Source organism: Mustela erminea, chromosome 19 (assembly GCF_009829155.1).
Source record: "Mustela erminea isolate mMusErm1 chromosome 19, mMusErm1.Pri, whole genome shotgun sequence".
Classification (NCBI taxonomy): Eukaryota; Metazoa; Chordata; class Mammalia; order Carnivora; family Mustelidae; genus Mustela; species Mustela erminea.
This window is the reverse complement of record NC_045632.1, coordinates 11,713,025-11,735,917: the sequence shown is the minus strand read 5'-3', so window position 1 is coordinate 11,735,917 and position 22,893 is coordinate 11,713,025. Positions and strand designations below refer to the sequence as shown.

The window sequence follows — 22,893 nt, the reverse complement described above, 5'->3', positions numbered from 1 at the left end:
TGCCACTGAATAATACACTTAAAATGGGTGAATTTTACAATATATAAATTGTATCTCAATAAAGTAAAATTTTTTGTGAAGTTATAAATTTTTAAAATGTATTCTTAAAATCAAATATTAAAAAAAAAAAACCACAGAAAACAAAAAACAATCAGACTTCTGATTTCCAGCTCCTCATGTAAGAGGCTTGCAAAGCACAACTTCGAACTAACAAGTTGAAAGCTAAACAGGTTGTAAAACCAGCTCTTCTTGGACCAATAAGAGAGGAAAAAGTACAAACTACTGCCTCCAAGTCCAGTTGCTTCCAGCCATCCTGTTCCTCTGAGAGGGGAGGAGGGATGGGTATAGGCTGAGAAACTTGTGATATTATTCATACTCCAGAGGCAAAGGCATCTAAAAGACTGAGCCCTAATTCTAGGACGACAGAATGCTTCCCATCCCAACACACCTTAACCACCACATCACGAAAGGGCTGTTTACATCAGTTCCTTCTACTTGGTACATCACCTCTGGCCATTAAGAAAAAAATTACAAGGCATACCAAAACACAGAATTTGAAAAGACAGAGCAAGCATCAAAACCAGACTCCGAAATGGCAGGGATGCTGGAATATCAAACCAGAAACTTAAAAATAATTAATATGTTAAGGCCTCTAACAGGTAAACTATACAGCATATTAGAACAGATGGGCAATGTAAGCAAAGAGATGGAAATGCTAAGAATCAAAGCAAAATATTACAGATCAAAAACACAACAACAGAAATAAAGAATGCCTTGGATGGGCTTATTAGATTCAACATAGCTAAAGAAAGATTCTATGAGCTAACTTATCAACAGAATCCTTAAAAACCAGAAAGCAAAGTAAATAAAGACTGGAAAAAACAAAAACAAACCAAAATCCCAGACTACCCAAAGACTGTGGGACAACTACAAAAAAAGTAACAAATGGGTTATGAGAATGCCAGGATTAAAAAAAAGAGAAAAGAAGAAACATTTGAAGCAATAATGAATGAGAATTTCCCCCAAATTAATGTCAGACACCAAATCATGATTCAAGGCACGCAGAGAACCACCACCAGGAAAAATGCTAAAAAAAATAAATTTACACACACACACACACATACACACGCACACAAAAGAAGGACAGAAAATGGGAGTCATAAAAATGTTCATTTAAAACCAGAATAGGCAGGGGTGCTTGGGTGGCTCAGTCGGTTAAGCATCTATCTTTGCCTTAAGTCATGATCCCAGGGTCCTGTGATCAAGCCCCTCACTGGGCTCCCTGCTCAGCAGGAAGTCTGCTTATCCCTCTCTCCCCCCACCCAATTGCGCTCTCTCCCAATCAATACAATTTAAAAAAAATTAAATTAAAAATGAAAACCATGATAGGCCAAAAAAAAGGGTGGAAGACAAAAATAGGAGCAAAGAATAAATACAACAAATAAAAATATTTATTTTAAGTGGCTGGGTTATGGACATTGGGGAGGGTATGTGTTATGGTGAGTGCTGTAAAATGTGTAAGCCTGATGATTCACAGACCTGTACCACTGGGGCAAATAATACATTGTGTTAATAAAGAAGTATATTTATATATGTATTTATTATATATATAGTACATATCAATCCAACTATATAAATAATCACCTGAATATCAACAGTTTAAACCAATTAAGAGAGATTGAATTTAATTTGATTTAATTCAGAGAGAATTAAAAAACATGGCCTAACTGTGTGCTATTAAGAAATGCACTTTATGAGGGGGTGGAAAACAATTTACCATGATAATGGACGTCAAAGAAAGCTGGGGTGGCAATACTTGTATCAGATAACTTAGATTTTATTTATTTATTTATTTTAAAAGATTATTTATTTATTTATTTGACAGAGAGAGAGAGATCACAAGTAGGCAGAGAGGCAGGCAGAGAGAGAGAAGGAAGCAGGCTACCTGCTGAGCAGAGAGCCCGATGCGGGACTTGATCCCAGGGCCCTGAGATCATGACCTGACCCGAAGGCAGCGGTTTAACCCACTGAGCCACCCAGGCGCCCAGATAACTTAGATTTTAAGCCAAAGACTATAATAAAAGATGAGGAAGGACACTGTATCATACTCAAAGGGTCTGCCCAACAAGAAGATCTAACAATTTTAAATATCTATGCGCCTAACATGGGAGCAGCCAACTATATAAACCAATTAATAACCAAACCAAAGAAACACATCGACAATAATACATTAATAGTAGGGGACTTTAACAATTCCCTCACTGAAATGGACAGATCATCCAAGTAGAAGATCAACAAGGAAACAAGGGCTTTGAATGATGCACTGGACCAGATGGACTTTATAGATATACTCAGAACATTCTATCCCAAAGCAACAGAATACACATTCTTCACTACTACACAGAACATTCTCCAGAAGAGATCACATCCTGGGTCACAAATCAGGTCTCAACCGGTACCAAAAGACTGGGATCATTCCCTGCATATTTTCAGACCACAATGTTCTAAAGCTAGAACTCAGTCACAAGAGGAAATTTGGAAAGAACCCAAATACATGAAGGCTAAAGAGCATCCTTCTAAAGAACGAATAGGTCAACCAGGAAATTAAAGAAGAATTGAAAAAATTCATGGAAACAAATGATAATGAATATACAACAGTTCAAAATCTGTGGGACACAGCAAAGGCAGTCCTGAGTAGAAAATATATAGCGATACAAGCTTTTCTCAACAAACAAGAAAGATCTCAATACAAAACATAACCCTATACCTAAAGGAGCTGAAGAACAGCAACAAAGAAAGCCTAAATCCAGCAGGAGAAGAGAAATAATAAAGATCAGAGCAGAAATCAATGAAACAGAAACCAAAAAAACAATAGAACAAATCAATGAAACTAGGAGCTGGTTCTCTGACAGAATTAATAAGATTGATAAACCCCTGGCCAGACTTATCAAAAAGAAAAGAGAAAGACCCAAATAAATAAAATCATGAATGAAAGAAGAGAAATCACAACCAACACCGAAGAAGTATAAACAATTCTAAGAACATATTATGAGCAACTATACACCAGGAAATTTGACAATCTGGAAGAAATGGATGCATTCCTAGAGACATATAAACTGCCAAAACTGAACCAGGAAGAAATAGAAAACCTGAACAGACCCATAACCAGTAAGGAGAGATTGCAGCAGTCATCAAAAATCTCCCAACAAACAAGAGCCCAGGGCCAGACGGCTTCCCAGGGGAATTCTACCAAACATTTAAAGAAGAATTAATTCCTGGGGTGCCTGGGTGGCTCAGTGGGTTAAAGCCTCTGCCTTTGGCTCAGGTCATGATCCCAGAGTCCTGGGATCGAGCCCTGCATCAGGCTCTCTGATCAGCAAGGAGCCTGCTTCCCTTCCTCTCTGCCTGCTTGTAATCTCTGTCAAATAAATAAATAAAATTTTTTAAAAATAAACAAATCCAAAAAACAAAGAGGCAAAGAACCTATACTCAGACAACTATAAAGTACTCATGAAAGAAATTGAGGAAGACACAAAGAAATGGAAAAATGTTCTATGCTCATGGATTAGAAGAACAAATATTGTGAAAATGTCTATGCTACCTAAAGCAATCTACATGTTTAATGCAATCCCTATCAAAATCCCATCAATTATTTTCAAAGAAATGGAACTAATACTTCTAAAATTTATATGGAACCAGAAAAGACCTCAAATAGCCAGAGGAATGTTGAGAAAGAAAGCCAAAGTTGGTGGCATCACAATTCCAGACTTCAAGCTCTATTACATAGCTGTCATCATCAAGACAGTATGGTACTGGCACAAAAACAGACACATGGATCAATGGAATAGAATAGAAAGCCCAGAAATAGACCCCCGACTCTATGGTCAACTAATCTTCAACAAAGCAGGAAAGAATGTCCAATGGAAAAAAAGACAGTCTCTTCAACAAATGGTGTTGGGAAAATTGGACAGCCACATGCAGAAAAATGAAACTGGACCATTTCCTTACACCACACACGAAAATAAGACTCAAAATGGAGGAAGGACCTCAATATGAGACAGGAATCCATCAAAATCCTTGAGGAGAACACAGGCAGCAACCTTTTCGACCTGCAATAACTTCTTCCTAGGAACATCACCAAAGGCAAGGGAAGCAAGGGCAAAAATGAACTACTGGGACTTCATCAAGATCAAAAGCTTTTGCACGGCAAAGGAAACAGTTAACAAAACCAAAAGACAACTGACAGAATGGGAGAAAATATCTGCAAAGAACGTATCAGATAAAGGGCTAGTATCCAAAATCTACAAGGAACTTATCAAACTCAACACCCAAAGAACAAATAATCTAATCAAGTAATGGGCAGAGGACATGAACAGGCATTTCTTCAGAGAAGACAATCAAATGGCCAACAGACACAGGCAAAAGTGCTCCACATTACTTGGCGTTAGGGAAACACAAATCAAAACCACAATGAGATCCCATCTCACATCAGTCAGAATGGCTAAAATGAACAAGTCAGGAAATGAGAAATGCTGGCGAGGATTCGGAGAAAGGGGAACCCTCCTACACTGTTGGTGGGAATGCAAGCTGGTGCAGCCACTCTGGAAAACAGCATGGAGGTTCCTCAGAAAGTTGAAAATAGAGCTACCCTATGACCCAGCAATCTTACTACTGGGTATTTACACTAAAGATACAAATGTAATGATCTGAAGGGGCACGTGCACCCAAATGTTTATAGCAGCAATGTCCACAATAGCCAAACTATGGAAAGGACCTAGATGCCCATCAACAGATGAACTGATAAAGAAGAAGTGGTATATATATATAACGGAATACGATGCAGCCATCAAAAGCAACGTGGATGGAACTAGAAGGTATTATGCTTAGCGAAATAAGTCAATCAGAGAAAGACAATTATCATATGATCTCCCTAATAGGAAGAAGTTGAGAGGCAATGTGGGGGTCTAGTGGGTAGGAGAGAAATAAATTAAACAAGATGGGACTGGGAGGAGACAAACCATAAGAGACTCTTAATCTCACAAAACAAACTGAGGGTTGCCAGGGGGAGGGGGTAAGGGAGAGGGTGGTTGGGTTATGGACACTGGGAAAGGTATGTGCTATGGTGAGTGCTGTGAGGAGTGTAAACCTGGCAATTCACAGACCTGTACCCCTGGGGCTAATAATACATTATACATTGTTTTAAAAAAAAAAAAAAAAAAAAAAAGGAAACTCACTTTAGATATAAAGACATATAATGACAGTAAATGAATGGAGAAAAATATACCATGCTAACACAAATCAAAAGAAAGCAGGAATAGCTGTATTAATTTTGGACAGAGCAGACTTAAAAGCACTGAAAGGTATCATGGATAAAGGGGGTCATTATATAATGACAAAGCAATCAATTCTTCAGAAGACATAACAATTCTTAATGGGTATATGCCGAACAACAAAGCATCAAATTACTCTTATCACAGTTAAGAGATTTCAACACCCCTCTCTCATAAAAGAACAAATCGAGTAAGCAGGAAATCAGGGAACTCAACTATACCTTCATTCAACTGGATATAAGTGGCATCCATAGACCACTTCATTCAACAAAAAGAGAAGTCACATTATTCTCAAGCTCACAGAGAACATTCACCAAGATGGACCACACTCTGAGCCTTAAAACATATCTTAACAAATGACCGAAATGACATAATGCTCTTAGACCACAGGGAAATTAAAACTAGAAATCAGTAACAGAAAGATCACTGGAAAATCCCTAACTACATCAAGATTAAATAATGCATTTCAGAATAACACATGAAATCACAAAAGAAATTTTTAAATATTTTGAACTAAATGAAAAAAAACAGAACTTTGGGGCTCCTGGGTGGCTCAGTTAGTTGGACACTACTGATTGTTTGATACACAGATGTTGCTACAAAGCAACAGTAATTAAGACAGTGTGGTAGTAGAAAAAAGATACCAAGAGAACAAAATAGAACGCCAAGAAATATACTCTTGCATATCTAATCAAATGATTTTCAACAAGGGAGCCAAGATTACTCAATGAGGAAAGGACAGTCTCTTCCACGAACAGTGTTAAGAAAACTGGATTATCTATATGCGAAAGAATGATCTTGGATTGGACCCTTACCTTACACCTTATACAAAAATTAACTCAAAAAAGATTAAAGACCTAAATGTAAGACCTAAAATTACTGAACTCTTAGAAGAAAACATTGGAGGAAAAGGTTTAGGATATTAGATTTGGCACTGATTTCTCAGATATGACACAAAAAAGCACACGCAAATAAAAACAAAAATTAACAAACAAAAAACTCCAGACAAATGGGACTACATTAGCAAGTCAAAAGAAACAATCATAGTGTACAAAGGCAACCTATGGAATAAGAACAAATAATTACAAATCACCAGATAAGGAACTGATATATAGAATATATAAAAAACTATAACTTATCAACAAATAACAACGCTATTTTTAAAAATGGGTAAAGGACTTGAATAGACACTTCTCCAAGGAAGATAGACACATGGCCAATAAACACATGAAAAGATGCTCAACCTCACTAATCATTAGGGAAATGCAAATCAAACCTACAATATCACCTCATGCCTGTAAAGATGGCCACTACCAAAAAGACCCAAAAAATCACAAGTGTTGACAGAAAGTTGAAACACTTACATACTGTTGGTGGAAATGACAGATGGTGCAGCCATTATGGAAAATAGTATGAAGGATCCCCAAATAATAATAAATTGAAGTATTTAAAAAATAATAATAATGATAAAAATAATAATAAAATTGAATTATGGTATGATCCAGCAATTCCCACCTCCAGGTATATATACAAAAAAAATTGAGGGGCGCCTGGGTGGCTCAGTGGGTTAAGCCGCTGCCTTCGGCTCAGGTCATGATCTCAGAGTCCTGGGATCGAGTCCCGCATCGGGCTCTCTGCTCAGCGGAGAGCCTGCTTCCCTCTCTCTCTCTCTGCCTGCCTCTCCATCTACTTGTGATTTCTCTCTGTCAAATAAATAAATAAAATCTTAAAAAAAAAAAAAATTGAAATCGGCATCTTAAATACCTATCTGTACTCTGTGTTCATTAGAGCATTATTCACAGTAGGCAAGAAGCAGAACAACCCAAATAGCCATTGATAAATGGATTAAAAAAATATGATATATATACAGTGAAATATTATGCAGCCTTTTTAAAAAAAAAAAAGGGAAAATCCTGTCACATGCTACAACATGGATGAACCTCAAGGACATTATGCACAGCAAACAAAGTCACTTACAAAAAGGCAAATACTGTAAGACTCCATTTATACAAAGGATCCATGGCAATCAAAATCAGAGAAATACAAAGAAAGGTGGTTACCAAGGGCTAGGTGGAAGGATGGAGGAAGAATTAGTGTTTTGTGAATACAGTTCCAAAAGTTATTACAAGATGGAAAAGTTCTGGATATCTGTTGCACAACAATGTGAATATACATAACTATACATTTTAAAATGGTTAAGATATAAATTCAATGTCATGAATTTTTTTACAATTAAAAAAAACTCAGGGGTGCCTGTCAGTTAAGAGTCTGACTCTATCTCAGGGCCATAAGTTCAAGCCTCATGTTGGGTTCCATACTAGGTGTGGACCCTACTTAACAAACAAAACAACAACAAAAAAAGTCATAAAACTGTTAAAATAAGTAAGTAAAAGTAACCTAACCAAAGAGAAATCTGTCAGAAAAGAGAATGAGTTTTTAGAAAGTAATCAAAATGAACAGTTGTGGAAAATGGTTTTTTTTAAGAATGAAGAAAATGATGCAAGTGTGAAATTACCATGAGCAATGCTGTCACGAGAGAAAGCAGAACATGCTGAGGCAGGGAACATGATAGATGGGGATGAGGCATTAAGAGCTGAGCTTCTGAGACCAGACTGTGGGGTTCAAACCTGGCTCTGCTGTCACTTCCTACATGGGCTACCTTAGGCAAGTCACTGAACGTCTCTGATACCTGGTTTCCTCATATATAAGACAGGAACAGTAATAGTACTTACCGCACAGGACCGGAAGGAACCTATACTCAGAAGCACGTCTGGTACGTAGGAAGGGTTTATTAAATGTTGGTTATTCTCCTTCTGGGGCTCACACTAAAGAGACTAGAATTTATTCTTTACAGGCCTGGGGCCTTTAAGGTATGGAAACTGGCAGTTTGCAAACATCTCCAAGAGGCCACCCTCTCAGGATTGGGGGTATGCTTACGACGGTGACACGAAAGCCTCGATTCTAGATTCTCAGTCACTCACCCACGCCCCGGCGCTTCCTCACTGGCTCCACCATCCAAGGCGCTCTCCCTTTCTCCAGCAAGGTGATCACATTTGGCCTCCGAAAGGAAAGTCCTACATTCAAGAAAAACATCAGAACTGAGCACGACATGGATGCCCAGACGTCAGAGCCAAGCCCCGTGTCAACAGGAATGAGGACTTAGGAGCACGAAGGGAGCACAGAGGATGTGAAGGGCAGGAAGAGGAGGAGGAGGAGGAAAGTTCAGTCACAGCAAGCAGAACTGCTCATTTCTAAGTCTACAAAGCGAATTATGCTCTTGAAAAATCAGACCAGAAACTCCGGAGGCTGGCTATTAAGCTACTGCCTGCCCTTCAGCTCCCAATCCCACCCTTCTCTGATCTGTTTTGTGTGCAGGGGTTGGGGCTCTGCAAACCATGCTTCTTCACCAGAAGCTCCCTGTCAGCATCCATCAACAGGGCTCTGCTGATTTTAATTCTGCTTCTTTTTTCCCCACACTCTCAGAACTAGCCTCATCCTGACCCTTCAGGAGTGTAAACAGACTAGTCAGCACACCTCTCCCTTCAGGAGTCTGAATCCCTTCCTCTAAGTCCTAAACAACCCCCCACCCCCGCCCAAATCTCCCCTTGTATCCCTAGCCCAAGGATGGTGGCTGCACCCTGCGGTTACCATCTCTGCATTACCTCTGTCTACTATTTTCCTTTTAATCAGAGCCATTAAGTAGAGTCCTCCTCTTAAATTCTCTTAAAACAACCAGATGTCCTCAAAAGGTTACAAATATAATTACTATATGACAGCAATTCCACTCCTATGTATATACCCAGAAGAAATGAAAATACACAACCACACAGAAACTCATACATTAATATTCACAGCAGCACACTCATAATTGCCACAGAGTGAAAAACTGCTCAAATGCCCATCAACTGATGAATGGATACACAAAATGTGGAATACTACTGGCCATGAAAAGGAAGGGCACACAGATAATATGCTAAAACGTAGATGAACCTCAAAACTATAATGTTAAGTGAAGGAAGCCAGACACAAAGGATCTTTGATTCCTTATGAATCATACTTATGATTCCATTTCTATGAAAGGCCAAGAAAAGAAAAACCATTAGTATCTGCCTAATCTGGAGGAATTAGTGGGCAAGGGGAAATGAAAACTGATTGTTAATGGATATGGGGTTTCTTTTGGGGTAACGAAAATGTTCTAGAACTGACTGGTGATGGATGTACAGTTCTGTGTATATGTTAAAAACCACTGAATTATATACTTTGTATGTATAACATGTATACATGTATGTATAACATATATATATGTATAACATATATATACAAATAGAACTGGGTTTTTTTTTAAGATTTTATTTATTTATTTGACAGAGATCACAAGTATGCAGAGAGGCAGGCAGAGAGAGAGACACAGAGAGAGAGAGAGAGAGAGGAGGAAGTAGCCTCCCCGCTGAGCAGAGAGCCTGATGCAGGGCTTGATTCCAGGACCCTGGGATCATGACCTGAGCTGAAGGCAGAGGCTTTAACCCACTGAGCCACCCAGGCGCCCCACAAATACAGCTGTTAAAAAACAAAACTGCTGTGGCTTCTGTTTTCCTAACTAGACTAATTTATGTCCCACAATGGGTTGGTTGTGGATTACAGGGTGGAGAGAGTCTTACCGACAGAGACCAGGTTCTGGTAGTTCTCCAACATGACATCTTCATACAGGTCTTTTTGAATGGGGCTCAGCCATTCCCACTCCTCCTGGGAGAAGTAGATGGCCAAATCCCCAAATGTCACTGGCACCTGAAACAGAAAATCACATGTCCTTTCACCACAGGTTTATGCTTCCAAATGGCTGGAGACAACAAGGAACTTGTCCCAAACATGGGAGATCTATGGTACCAGGAATCTTCAGGAAACATTTGACCTTCTGAGGCCAAGAGCAGCAGGTGCATTAAATAAAACATAACACAATACAATATGATGTAGCTATTATTAAAAACTATGTCCCATAAAAAGCAGTTCCAACTTCGATTTACTGGGCACTGACAAAGGAAAGGCATTTTTCTAAGCTCCCTGCAGGTACTGACTCATGTTAGCCAGTGACCACAGCACTGGTGAGAGAATCACAGCAATGTTACAGATCAGGAAGTGGGAGACCCAGAGACGGGAGCGTCACTTATGGACGGAAGGTCCACAACTAGTGAATGGAGGACCTGGAGTTCAATCTGGGCAATATGGCTTCTGATTAATGCCCCTAATTACATACTCTCTAAAGAGCCAAAGGGCCAAAGGTTCTTTGTAGATGTAACCAAGGTTACTCATCACTTGACCTTAAATAGGGAGATTATCCTGGATTATTTAAGCAGATAATGTAATAACAGGAACCCAAAACAGTAGGGAAATTTTCTCCAGCTGGAAGAGGGGAGTGGAAAAGAAGTCAGAAATCTGAAGCCTGATTTGATCTGCTATTACTGGCTTGAAGATGGGGGGAGTTGGGGAAGGGACATGTAGAAAGCAGAAGAGGGGCGCCTGGGTGGCTCAGGGAGTTAAAGCCTCTACCTTTGGCTCAGGTCATGATCCCAAAGTCCTGGGATCGAGTCCCACATCAGGCTCTCTGCTCAGGAGGGAGCCTGCTTCCTCCCCTCTCTCTCTGCCTGACTCTCTGCCTACTTGTGATCTCTGTCAAATAAATAAATAAAATCTTAAAAAAAAAAAAAAAAAAAGCAAGCAAGCAAGCAAGCATAAGAAACTGAATATGCTAATAAACAGTGAGTTCTGAAGAGCCTCAGATGTGACCTGAGCCTCAGGTCTGTCCACACAGCAAGCCAATACCTTTTTGCAGCCTTGGGAGACTGAAAGCAGAGGACGCAGCCATGCTGCACTGTGCCTGATCTCCAACCCACAAACTGTGCACCATAAATATGTGATGTTCTGAGCAGCCAAGTTTGTGGAAAAAGTATTTATTAGAGAAATCGCATTCAAGATGCTTATTTTAGAAAATCACTTCATCATCTAAAGTGGTGTAGCGTGTTTTTTAACGGAAGCTTGACTCACTGGCCTGATTGCAAAGAACCCAATCTGAATGAAAGGTTATGTGGAATCTCTGAAATCAGAGAGAGCTCCTCCTTGTAAATATGGGCTATACACATAAAAACAAAGAGACATTAACAGATTAACTCTAGAGCACAACCTTGAATCCTCCTCTGCCTCAGCAGATGCTGCCTGGGCACTCCTGTCTACCTTGAGAAATGATGGTGGCTCTCCTCCTCCACCCAGGAACAGCTGAGGCACACAACCTGGAGATGCTAAACAAATGGGCAAATAGCCATATGCACACTAAGAAAAAAAGAGAGGAGGGCACTGAGTGGTTACATGGGCTGCTGGAACTCTTCTCATCCTCCTACCCTCCATGGTTGATGGGAGGAAACAAAGACCAGAACTTGGATGGGATTCTGTCAGGCAGGAAGCTTCCATGGAAGGAAAGCGAATGACCAATGTCTTACAAGATGGAACTTCCCCGCAAGAACAGTGACTACTTACCTTGGACCTAGACTTCCCTCGCGCAGCAGGCATCCTTTCCTCCCCCTTGAGGGTCCGCATTTGGAGAAGGGCCCAGTGCAGAGAAGGTGGGGCTGTGGGAAAAGAAAAAAGTCATGAGGATGACAGGGCCTTCTGGGTAGTCCCAGCGTATTTAGGGTAAGAACTCCCTGGTCCTTCACCCTAGTCACACGTGCATGCGCAAGCAAACATACACATAGGTGCACAGACACACATGAAGGGAGGTCAGGTCTTCTGCAGCATTCCTGACCCTTCTCAGGGAAGGGGCAGAGTCAGTGCTCTCTCTTCCCAGGATCACAGAAGGCTCCAGATCAGGAGGCAAATGAGTATCTACTATGTGCCAGGCACTGTCCCAGGTGCTGAGGAAAGAGAAGAGTTAGACCAGAATTACCAGCTCCCCTGTACCTTACACTCCACCAGGGATGGCAAGTTCATATAGAACACAGAGTGAGCTGAGATCATTGCTATATAAACAAAACAAACCCCCCTCCAAAATAGCGCTGGGGGTGGAGAGGTGGTTGAGGGAAACCTCTCCAAGGATGCAACACCGAGTTGAGGTGTGACTGTAGTACAAGTGTCAGGCATTTCGATGCTTGGGAAAGAGCATTCTGGGTAGAGGTACAACAGGCGCAAAGGCCCTGCAGCAGGTGTGTACTTGGGTGTGTGGAGGAAAGTAAATGGTGTGCTTAAGCAGAACAAGTGAGATGGAGAGTTCTGACATGGAGAGCTCTGAGATGACTGAGCTCAGGAGGGGCCACAACACAAAGGGGTTGTGAGTGGTCTGGAACTGATTCTAAGCATGGTAAGACATCACTGAGGGAGCAGGAGTCTGAGGAGTGGAGTATGTCACTTAACATTTAACAAAATTTGATGAGTGGCTCTGTGGGGAGTACACTGTGGATGCTGGTGAGAGGTGGAGGGCATGCAAGAGCTGAAGAGGCAATTCATCAGGCAGGTTATGTGTAAATCCGACATCGAAATTCGGTGGGATGGACTAGGCCCCTCTATCACTGCATCACTCTGCACCTATGCTGTTATACATGCATTAGCTACTGGTGACAAGTGAATTCTGAAAATAAGGCTACTGAAACAGAGTGTTTAATGCTATTTAGTTTCAATTAATTTATTACTAAAGTCTTAATAAAATAAATATTAAAATCAACAAATTAAAATTAAATCTAAAATTAAAAACTGATCCTCGATTTAATTACTGTAGAACTCTGAAGAATGTTTGAAATAACTGGGTATGTGAATCTATTTTTCCAATGGTAAGTTTTATGAAATTTAAATACAGATCAAGAGACACCTGGGCACACTCCCAAATCCACAGGGACAGAAGCTCCCACACTTGCTATCTGCCCAGACCTCATCTATGTAGCTTACCTATGTAGCTCTTCATTTGAACCCTTTACATGGCTCAGTTGGTTAATGTTTGCCTTCAGCTCAGGCCATGATCCCACGGTCCTGGGACTGAGTCCCATATCGGGCTCCCTGCTCAGCGGGGAGTCTGCTTCTCCCTTTCTCTCTCCCCCTGCTTGTGCACTCTCTCTCAATCAATCAATCAATCAATAAATAAATACAGATCAAACAGTAAAAATTAAGTGTCTGAAGTGTACTGCATGTGTAAAACACAGATTTTAAAGACTTAGTATGAAAAAAATATAAAATATTTCCTATTTTTGTTCCTAACTGATGGTTACGATATATTAAATAAAATGTGCTAAGATTAACTGTAATGATTGTTTCTTTCCACTTTTTTCAATGTGGCTGTTAGAAAATTGAAAATTTATGTCTTGCATTACATTTCCACAGGATAACACTGCTCTATACTGGAGTCTATACCTTTCAATTGCCTCATTTTCTTCATAGCACAACCTGCCTCCCTAGAACAGCTTACGTTTGTGTTTGTGTGGGGACAATCTCCCCCACCTTGACTTGGGCTCCCTGAGAGCAAGCTACTTTGACTGTTTCATTCACTGTTCTCCTGAGAGCTGAGAATATATCTGCACAGTGGAGTGCTCAAGAAATACTTGCTGACTGAATCAATAACCAGTCCAGAATGCTTCCTGGCATGATGAAACTGGGCTGACATTTTATGTCAACATCATCTTATAGAGAAACATTTCTGCTAGCAGTGACTTTAGCTCTCTAAATTTGTCTTTTGGAGAAGGCCAGGGTCTACAGAAGGCAGAAATGGAGTGTACTTTATACATCCCCTTTTTGAAAAATTTGAAATGTAGAGAAAAGAATAGTATCATGAACAGCTGATTCCTTTTCCACCAAATGTTAACATTTTCCTTTTTTTCTGCAATCATTTCAAAATTATAAACACGATCAAAATTCATGTCTACACGGTTCAGCACATACCTCTAAAGAATGCCATCAACATACTTCAGTGCCAACAACAGTGCAATAGTGAATATGTCATAAAAATCTTTTGATTTTTCTTTTCTGTTTTATATTTATTTATTTGAGAGAGAGCACAAGCGAGCACAAGTGGTTTAAGGGTCAGAGGGAGAAGGAGACTCCCTGTTGAGCAGGGAACCTGATATGGGACTCAATCCCAGGACTTCAGGATCATGACCTGAGCCAAAGGCAGACATTTAACAACTTAGCCACCAAGGCCCTTTTGGTGATTTTTGGTGATTTTTCTATGAAAAAGGTACAGTTGCATACAGTCTGGAATATGGAAATATGAATATTTCTCTCTACAGATTTTTTTTCCCTCTCTTGAGGGTAGAGTTAGGGAAGCCAAATGAAACCAAGGCCATAATTATGTTTAGAATTTGAGAATGGGTATGTTTTAGTTCAAATGCAAGTCCTAAGATCACCCTATACTGCTTAAAGGAATCCAGTCAGAAGAACATTTAGTTTATCATGCTTTTCTCTTTACAAAGAGAAAAGCATTAGTAGTAAGCAATAGTAATAAAAGCATTAGTAGTAAGCAATAGTAATAAAACTAAGACTAATACTAAAATGAATACTGAGTGCTTAAACATGCAAGGTGTTACTTTAGGAAGATCATCATTTAATCCTCACTCCACTAACACCATTTCCAGATGAGGAACATGAAGCACAGAGTGGGGATAACTTGCTCAAGGTCATAGGGTGGAAAGTGGCAGAGCCAGGATTCAAGCTGAGGTTAACCCAGATACCCTGCTAACCCTCTAGGTCAGAGGGAAAGGCTGTGTTAAACACATCACTCTGAGGGCACCTGGGTGGTTCAGTCCGCTAAGCGTCTGACTCTTGATTTCAGTTCAGGTCATGATCTCTGGGTTGTGAGATCAAACACCACATCAGGCTACACATTCAGCAGGGAGTCTGCTTGAAATTCTCTCCCTCTAGCACTGCCCTCCCCACACTCTTTCATACTCACTCTCTCACACTCTCTAAAATAAATAAATCTTTTTTTTTTTTTTTTAATTTGACAGAGAGAGATGACAAGCAGGCAGAGAGGCAGGCACAGAGAGAGGAGGAAGCAGGCTCCCCGCTGAGCAGAGAGCCCGATGCGGGGCTCGATTCCAGGACCCCGAGATCATGACCCGAGCCGAAGGTAGCAGCTCAACCCACTGAGCCACCCAGGCGCCCCATAAAATAAATAAATCTTTAAAAAAATAAGTAAACACATTATGCTGGAGTCAGACCACCTGGGTGTGGTAACTCTTTTCATTTAGGTGTGCTACCATGGCCATGTTACTTAACCTCTCTACCATTTTCTTCCCTTAATGAGAACAATACAGAACTCCTGGAACTGTCATGAAGATTAACAGAAGTTGAATGAAGGTCCTGCATCTCTCTCCTTCCTCATGCAGCCCTCCTTGACAGTCCCCGAATGTGCTACCACAGCCCTGCCTCAGTTCCTCACTCATTTTGCTCTATGCTCCGATCTTACTTCTCTGCCAGTCTCACCCTAACCCTTCTAGTAACACTGCAACCTGCCGCTCACCCTCTACCGATCACTCTTCAGTCTCTCTTGTCCAGCCTTGACTTCTCTCTTCTTCATAACTCTGATCACTAATGGTCTATGACTGGGAGAATAAAAAAGGTATATATTGGTCTCTGACCCCTTCCTTGATAGCACAGAACTGCTAAAACCCTCATAAATTTGTCAGTGATAAGAACACTAGAAACGTCTCTTGTTCTAATGAGGTGACTCTGGGTCGCTCCTGGACAGGGTCTGGTCACCAGAAAAGACCAAGCCATGAGTAGAAGCTTGAAATTTCCACCTCACTCCGGCATCTTCTAGGAGAGAAGCTGCAAATGGAATTAATGACTGACTGATCATGCTTCCAAGAGGAAGCCTCCACAAAATCCCTATAGTATGGGGTCTGGAGAGCTTTCACACTGGTAAACACATCCACGCTGAAAGGGCAGCACACCCCAAATCCACAGGGACAGAAGCTCCCGCACTTGGTACCCGCCCAGACCTCACCTACATAGCTCACCTATGTAGCTCTTCATCTGTACCCTCTACATAGCCTTTACTAAACTGGCAAATATGTTTCCACTCTGTTCTATGAGCTGCTCCAGCAAATCAGTTGAACTGGAGGAGACGGGGAACTTCTGATTTGTAGCATGCTGGACAGAACTTGTGGGTAGCCTGGGATCTACTATTGTGATTGGTCTGTGAAGTAGAGGGGCAGTCTCATGGGATTGAGTCCTAAACCCATGGGATCATGCACTATCTCCAGGGAGACAGGGTGGTTAGAACGGAGTTAAATTGTAGGACGCCCAGTTGCTGTTGAAAAATTGCCTCATGAGGAAAAAACCTCACACATTTGGTATAAGAAGGGCCATGCTATATGTGAGTAAAGGACACACATGGGGAAAGACTGAGTCCTTCCCCAAAACACTATGTAACTTGTTTGTTTAGTCCATCTGGTGCTACCGTCTGTCTCCATCCACTTACGTGCACACCCCAAGTGCCATGGTGTGGTGCCTTCACTTCTTTAAAGAGCTGTCCCAGGCCCCCTCAGGTAGGGAAGAGGGACCTCTTCAACCTGAGTGCAGTTCTTTGGGTGGGATACTAGTATCATGGTCAGTGCTCAAAGGGCAGCTGAATTTATCATTATTGTTGTTGTTAGGGTGGGATGGGGCCAGTGCTGTGGGCTGCGAGTCTAGGAAAGGCTGAGTCACTGCGCTGCCCCCGTGCTCTGGGGAAGTGCTCAGGTGTGCGTGTAGAATACACTCATCCCTGGGGAATGGCATCACCTCTGTGGCTAATAAAGTACAAGGTTTTTTTTTAATTTTTTTTTTTTCATTTAAGACAGAGAAAGAGTGCATAAGTGGGGAGGACAGTCAGAGAGAGAGAGGGAGAAGCAGATTCTCCGCTGAGCAGGGAGCCCAAGGTGGGGCTCAATCCCAGGACCTTTAAATCATGACCTGAGCTGAAGGCAGATGCTGAACTGAGCAACCCCCAGATGCCCCGAGATATTTTATTTAAAATTTTTTTTTAAATATTTTATTTATTTGAGAGAAAAAGAATACAAACGAGGGGCAGAGAGAGCAGCAGACTTCCTCTGAGCAAGACGCCTGATGCGGGGCTCAATCCCAGGACCCTGATCATAACCTGAGCCAGCCACTCAGGCACCCCTGTACTAGATATTTTAAATAAATCACATGATCTTCTTCCATCTTTAGAGCAAAAAAGGAACCTCAACATGGACCTGCCTATTGCCACACAGGTTTAAGTAATGGCACCTAGGCTTGAGCCCCTACCAACATGCAGCACAATCTGCCCTCTTGGTGTGACACAGGAGTCTATACGTGAAATACCCCTGCTGTCCACTCTGGCAGGGTTTAAGAGACATCAGTATGGCACCACAGTTACGAGACGTTTACCTTTGTTATATCAGACTGGCTACAGGACTTGGGGAGATTCATGTTAAGGTTGAGGAGCTGTGACTCAGTGACCAACCAAGTGGTCTGGCCTTCCATTCTGTGACTGTGCTGAGCAAGGCTACCCTCATGCAGAAACTAGACAAAGGGGCCTACCCAAAGTCTTCAGAGGCCTGAATTCTCTCCGCATTAAACTCCAGGGCAGGGTTATCTGGGTGATTTGTAGGACCTGCCAATTTCCATGGTGTAAACACGCCCCCTAAGGGCCCCACTGCAAGCTACCAAACTCACGTCACTGAGCACAGAACTGGGAAAAGGTTTATGATCTAGTGTGAACCAGGCCCAGCACTCCACTACCACAAAGTCTCTTAGGACAAAGCTGCATTCTTTGTCTGGGAGTTCTCCTACTTTTGACTAACAGTCCCAAACTGTAATGGTAATGCCCAGTTCTGTGGTCCAGAAGAGAACCCAAAGCAGCTTTATCATTATAGAAAACTTCTGCTGGTTGATTCTGCTTCATTTTCAAACATCCACATGACTGGCATCCTACATCATAATAAATCTGAGCTTGTATTGATAAAAATATCCTACTTTAAACTATTTATCAGTTAATTACAACCCTTGGCTTTTCCCTTCCAATTCCTCAGGTGGAACAGATTATTGCATGAAGTAGAATCGTGTCCATCTTGTGGTTTCTCAATGCTGTTTGCACCAACCCCAAATTAGAAAACCACAATTCTTGCCCACAGAACAATTTTCTCTGAGAAACTCAGCACTGCTGGGGAGGAAGGAACAGCAGTTTGATATTAGATAATTCTGGATTCAAAATTTGCATCTGCCAAATATTGGGGTAAAGAAAACCCTTAGCTGTTAGGAAGTTTACATGTACTACCTTTACAGAAACTATCCTCAGCAAGAGGCACACAGTAATTCCTCACCTTCCTTACCCCTTTTATCTCAGTATACACCACGCATCCAAAAGACCAAGGAAGCCTGAAACCCACTCAGAAGGCTGTGGGTAGAATTCTCATACAGTGCAGGCAGGAGAGAAACTAGCACAACCTCAGTGGAGGGTAATTTGGCAAATCTTTGAAAATTGAAGGTACACCTCCCCTCTAACACAGTAAATCTCATTTCTGGTACTGTGTTTGGAAGTCCTTGCATGTGGATAAAATTACACACAAAGGTATTCATTGTGGCAAGACTTGTAGGAATAGGCACTTAAGGTTCTACAGTTAAGGGCATGAGCCTGGAGGCTGTCTGGGCTCAACTTCTAACTCTGCAACCCTTCTCTGGGTGAACTCTCATGTCCTCTCTAGGCCTCTGCTTCCTCAACTGGAAAATGGGGCAAGTAACAATGACTCCAAAGAGCTGTTTGGAACATTAAATGAATAAAACCATGTAACACACTTAGAACAGTGCCAGTGCTTACCAAATACAAATTATCAAGAGACTGGAGATAACCAAAATACCCATCAATAGAAAAACGGCTAAGTGCTTCTCCCTCTCCTTCTGCCTTAACCTACTCCCTCCCCTGGCTCATGCAAGCGGGGTGCACGTGCTCTCTCTCACAAATAAATAAAATCTTTTTTTTTTTTTAAAAGATCACAAGTAGGGGCGCCTGGGTGGCTCAGTGGGTTAAGCCGCTGCCTTCGGCTGGGGTCATGATCTCAGGGTCCTGGGATCGAGTCCCGCATCGGGCTCTCTGCTCAGCAGGGGCCTGCTTCCCTCTCTCTCTCTGCCTGCCTCTCCATCTAGTTGTGATTTCTCTCTGTCAAATACATAAATAAAATCTTTAAAAAAAAAAAAAAAAAAGATCACAAGTAGGCAGAGAGGCAGGCAGACACAGAGAAAGGGGGGAAGCAGGCTCCCCACTGAAGAAGAGAGCCTGATGCGGGGCTCAATCCCAGGACCCCAGGATCATGGCCTGAGCCGAAGGCAGACGCTTTAACCCACTGAGCCACCCAGGCACCCCAAATAAAGTCTTTAAAAAAATAAGTAAAGGGGCACCTGGGTGGCTCAGTGGGTTAAGCCTCTGCCTTCGGCTCAGGTCATGATCTCGGGGTCCTGGGATGGAGCTCCGCATGGGGGTCCCTGCTCAGCGGGGAGCCTACTTCCCCTTCTCTCTCTCTGCCTGCTTCTCTGCCTACTTGTGACCTCTGTCTGTCAAATAAATAAAATCTTAAAAAAAATAGGTTAAAAAAAAATGAGTAAGTAAAAACTTTCCAAGGTGATGCTAATAGGAAGTCATCGTTCATTTTATTTTTTAAAGATTTTATTTATTTACGTAGGAGAGAGAGACAGAGCACAAGAGGGAGGAGGAGCAGGAGAGGGAAAAGCAGGCTCTCAGCCGAGCAGGGAGCCTCACATGGGGCTCAACCCCAGCATCCTCAGATCATAACCTGAGCCAAAGGCAGATGTTTAACCTGAGCAACCTCGGAGCCCCAAGAAGCCATAGTTTAGGACCATTATGCCAGTATCTATGAGCCTCAGGAGCCAGGGCAAAAGATCAGATCCACCCCCCCTACCCCACCCACCCCCGCCCCAAACCCAGACCTTAGTGCTAAAGGAGAAAAGTCTGTGATAAGCTCAAAGCCAAACTCTTGGATTCCCTGATCAAAGGATACCACCAAGTCACTGCTGGTGGCCCTTTCCAGCTTTGGAGTTGAATGAGATGGGAAATCTGGGTGTTGATCCTGTGCTTAAGCCATAATCCCTTCACCCTGCTGTACTTCTCCAACCACTTATGACTGCTCAATATAAACTGAACTGTCTTCCTATCAAATGCACACTCCAGATGAACTGCAATCAGTCTAGCCAGTTAACTAGCACAGTGCCTGACCCATGGCAGGCCACTACACCACAAAGTAAGTGATGCCTCTCAGAGCCCACCCAGACTGCAGACCACAGACACTATCTCACCTAGAGATCATCATCCCTTTATCACCTCTCTCCTCCAGCCCCCCAACTCTCCTACCTATCCTCACACTTTAGTAAAGTCCATGGTGTGCCCTATACACCAGTGGTTCTCACCTGGGGTGACTCTGCCCATCAGGGGACACCTGGCAATGTGTGGAAACATTTTTGCTTTCACAGCCCGTAGAGGAGGGGGATGTGCTGCTGCCATCTGGTGTGTAGACACTAGGGATAAGGCTAAACATCCTACAACAGGCAGGCCCCCCCCCCACCACACACACACCCCTAAACAAAAAAATTACCTGGCCCAAAATATCCACAATGCAAAGAATGAGAAACCCTGGTCTGACACAGAAACATCTCCAATTCCTGTGTCATTGGGAAATACTACTCCTTGGGCCCTGCTACTTCCCAACCCAGGATATTCAGCTCACAGGCTCCCTGGAGACATCTCCATTCTGGAAGATCCAGGACTCCTAGTCTCCCCTCCCACACCCCACTACTGCCCTCCCAGGACCCCGACCAGAGAATTCTGAACCTATCTAGCCTAGACTTTAGGGTTATTTTATATGATTCCAAAACCCTCGCTCTGGGCTCAACTTCTGCTATTCTTCCCCTGGATCTTGCTCTCTAGGTGGGTGTGAGATCCTTGGGGTCATTATTTAATAATCAAACACTCACTTACATGTTCCTCACCGTCCACAAGGCTAAAATCACTACTACTACCATCCCTGCGTGGGAAGAGAAACGAGGAGAAGTGGATTTCCAAAACCTCTCTGGAAGTTGCACGAGTGGTGAGTGACGGAACCTGGAGTCCCCCGTTAGAAAGGAGAGGAGAGGCCCCCGCAGCCAGCGGTCCCCGAGGCCACGTGGGCCATGCTCTCCCTTCCCCTACACACTGAGGTAGCTGCGCTACCGGGAGCACCGCGCTCCACCGTGGGGCCTTCCTCTGAGGCTCTGAGACCGAAGCCCCCCAAGCATTCAGCACGGCGACCCTACCTCCACCCCCGAACCTCACACGACACCCAGCGCTACGACCCACGGCACCCACAGCTCTGCGCCGGGGTCGCACCCGTGTCACTGGCTGGCTTCTCCCGCCCTGGGGCGCCCGCTTCCGCGCGCCCTCCCTCTCATCGAAGGGCACTCCGGCCTCCTTCCTACCCCAGCCGGGCGGGCAGCACGCGCAGCCGCGCAGAACCCTCCCGTCGGGGCAGATACGCCAGTGCAACCCCACAGGCGTCCCACACGGCGAGCACCGGCCCCCGGGTCTGAGGCAGCACACGAACGCGCTCCGCCAACAGGAGCCTCCATGCCGCCTGCACGCGTCCGCTCCCCGCTCCCAAACGCCCCGCCCCGCACAGGGAAGCCCACGGTCCGGGACACGCGCCCGTTCCCACACCTGCCGTCCGTCTCCCGCACGCAGCCGCCACCACGCATCCCGAACAGTGCCGGCCTCCACTGCGCACGCAGCCCGGGGCGCGTAGCTCGAGCCCCGCGTCACGCCCCCCCCACCGTCCCGGGCCCTTGACCGGGCACCATCCCGGACCTGCCACCCCGCGCCGCCTCACGACCCCGCGCCACCCCCGACCTACCACCCCGCGCCTCCTCACGACCTCGCACCGCCCCGCGACCCCGCACAACCTCACCACTTTACAGACACGCATTCACACTCACCTCAGTCCCCAGGGATCGCGTCCGGGTAGCGCCCACTCCAAAATCTGCGCAGCATCCCGCGCCCGGCCGCGCCTGCGCACTCTTCTCCGTAACCCCAGACGCACCGCCAGCCCCGCCCCCTCACACGAGCAACACGTAGACCAGCCGCCGGCCCGCCCACTGGGCGTCCCCAAGAACTTCCAGCCCCGCCCCTAAACAAAGCCACGCGGCGCGCACGCGCTCACTCACCTCTCCCGGAACCTTCCCACAGGCTGGGCCTGAGCCCCACCCCCACCCCCGCCCGCGAAAGGCACGTACGTAAGCACTGCCGCGCAATCAGAGCGGCCCTGGGGGCGCTGCCGCACGCGCCGCGCCAGGCCCCGCCCCTGCACCATCCCATCTTTCACACGGGGCCGCGCACACCAGACCCTACCGCGCGGTGCGCGGACTCGCTCCTCTCGCTAAGTTATGTTGACGCCCTCAGGCGCAGTCTTTCCGTGATCCATTGACCCAAACCCAGCCTCCGCAGCTGGCCACCCTCATCGCGTGCACACCAGCAGATGCCCGTCCGGGGGCTTCTCGACCCAGCGCCCTCCACTTCGCACTGCAAGGC

General features: G+C 44.0%; 1 protein-coding gene across 8 annotated transcripts in view; it reads right to left on the bottom strand.

Annotated features, from left to right (window-relative positions):
* The window catches only part of ZNF667 (zinc finger protein 667), a 48,885-nt gene that overhangs the window by 6,000 nt on the left and 19,992 nt on the right, over nt 1–22,893 (bottom strand). For 3 of the 8 annotated variants that reach the window (XM_032324672.1, XM_032324667.1, XM_032324668.1), the window contains exons 2-4: nt 11,856–11,947; nt 9,989–10,115; nt 8,312–8,404 (exon numbers count right to left, since the gene is read on the bottom strand). In XM_032324672.1, coding sequence (XP_032180563.1) covers nt 8,312–8,404; nt 9,989–10,115; nt 11,856–11,915 — 280 coding nt within the window. In that variant the 5' untranslated portion in view covers nt 11,916–11,947. Of the gene's footprint in view, nt 1–8,311; nt 8,405–9,988; nt 10,116–11,855; nt 11,948–12,123; nt 13,244–16,318; nt 16,829–22,301; nt 22,672–22,713; nt 22,890–22,893 lie in introns of those variants that run through there. The other 5 variants (XM_032324670.1, XM_032324671.1, XM_032324666.1 and 2 more) reach the window with 5 other exon arrangements.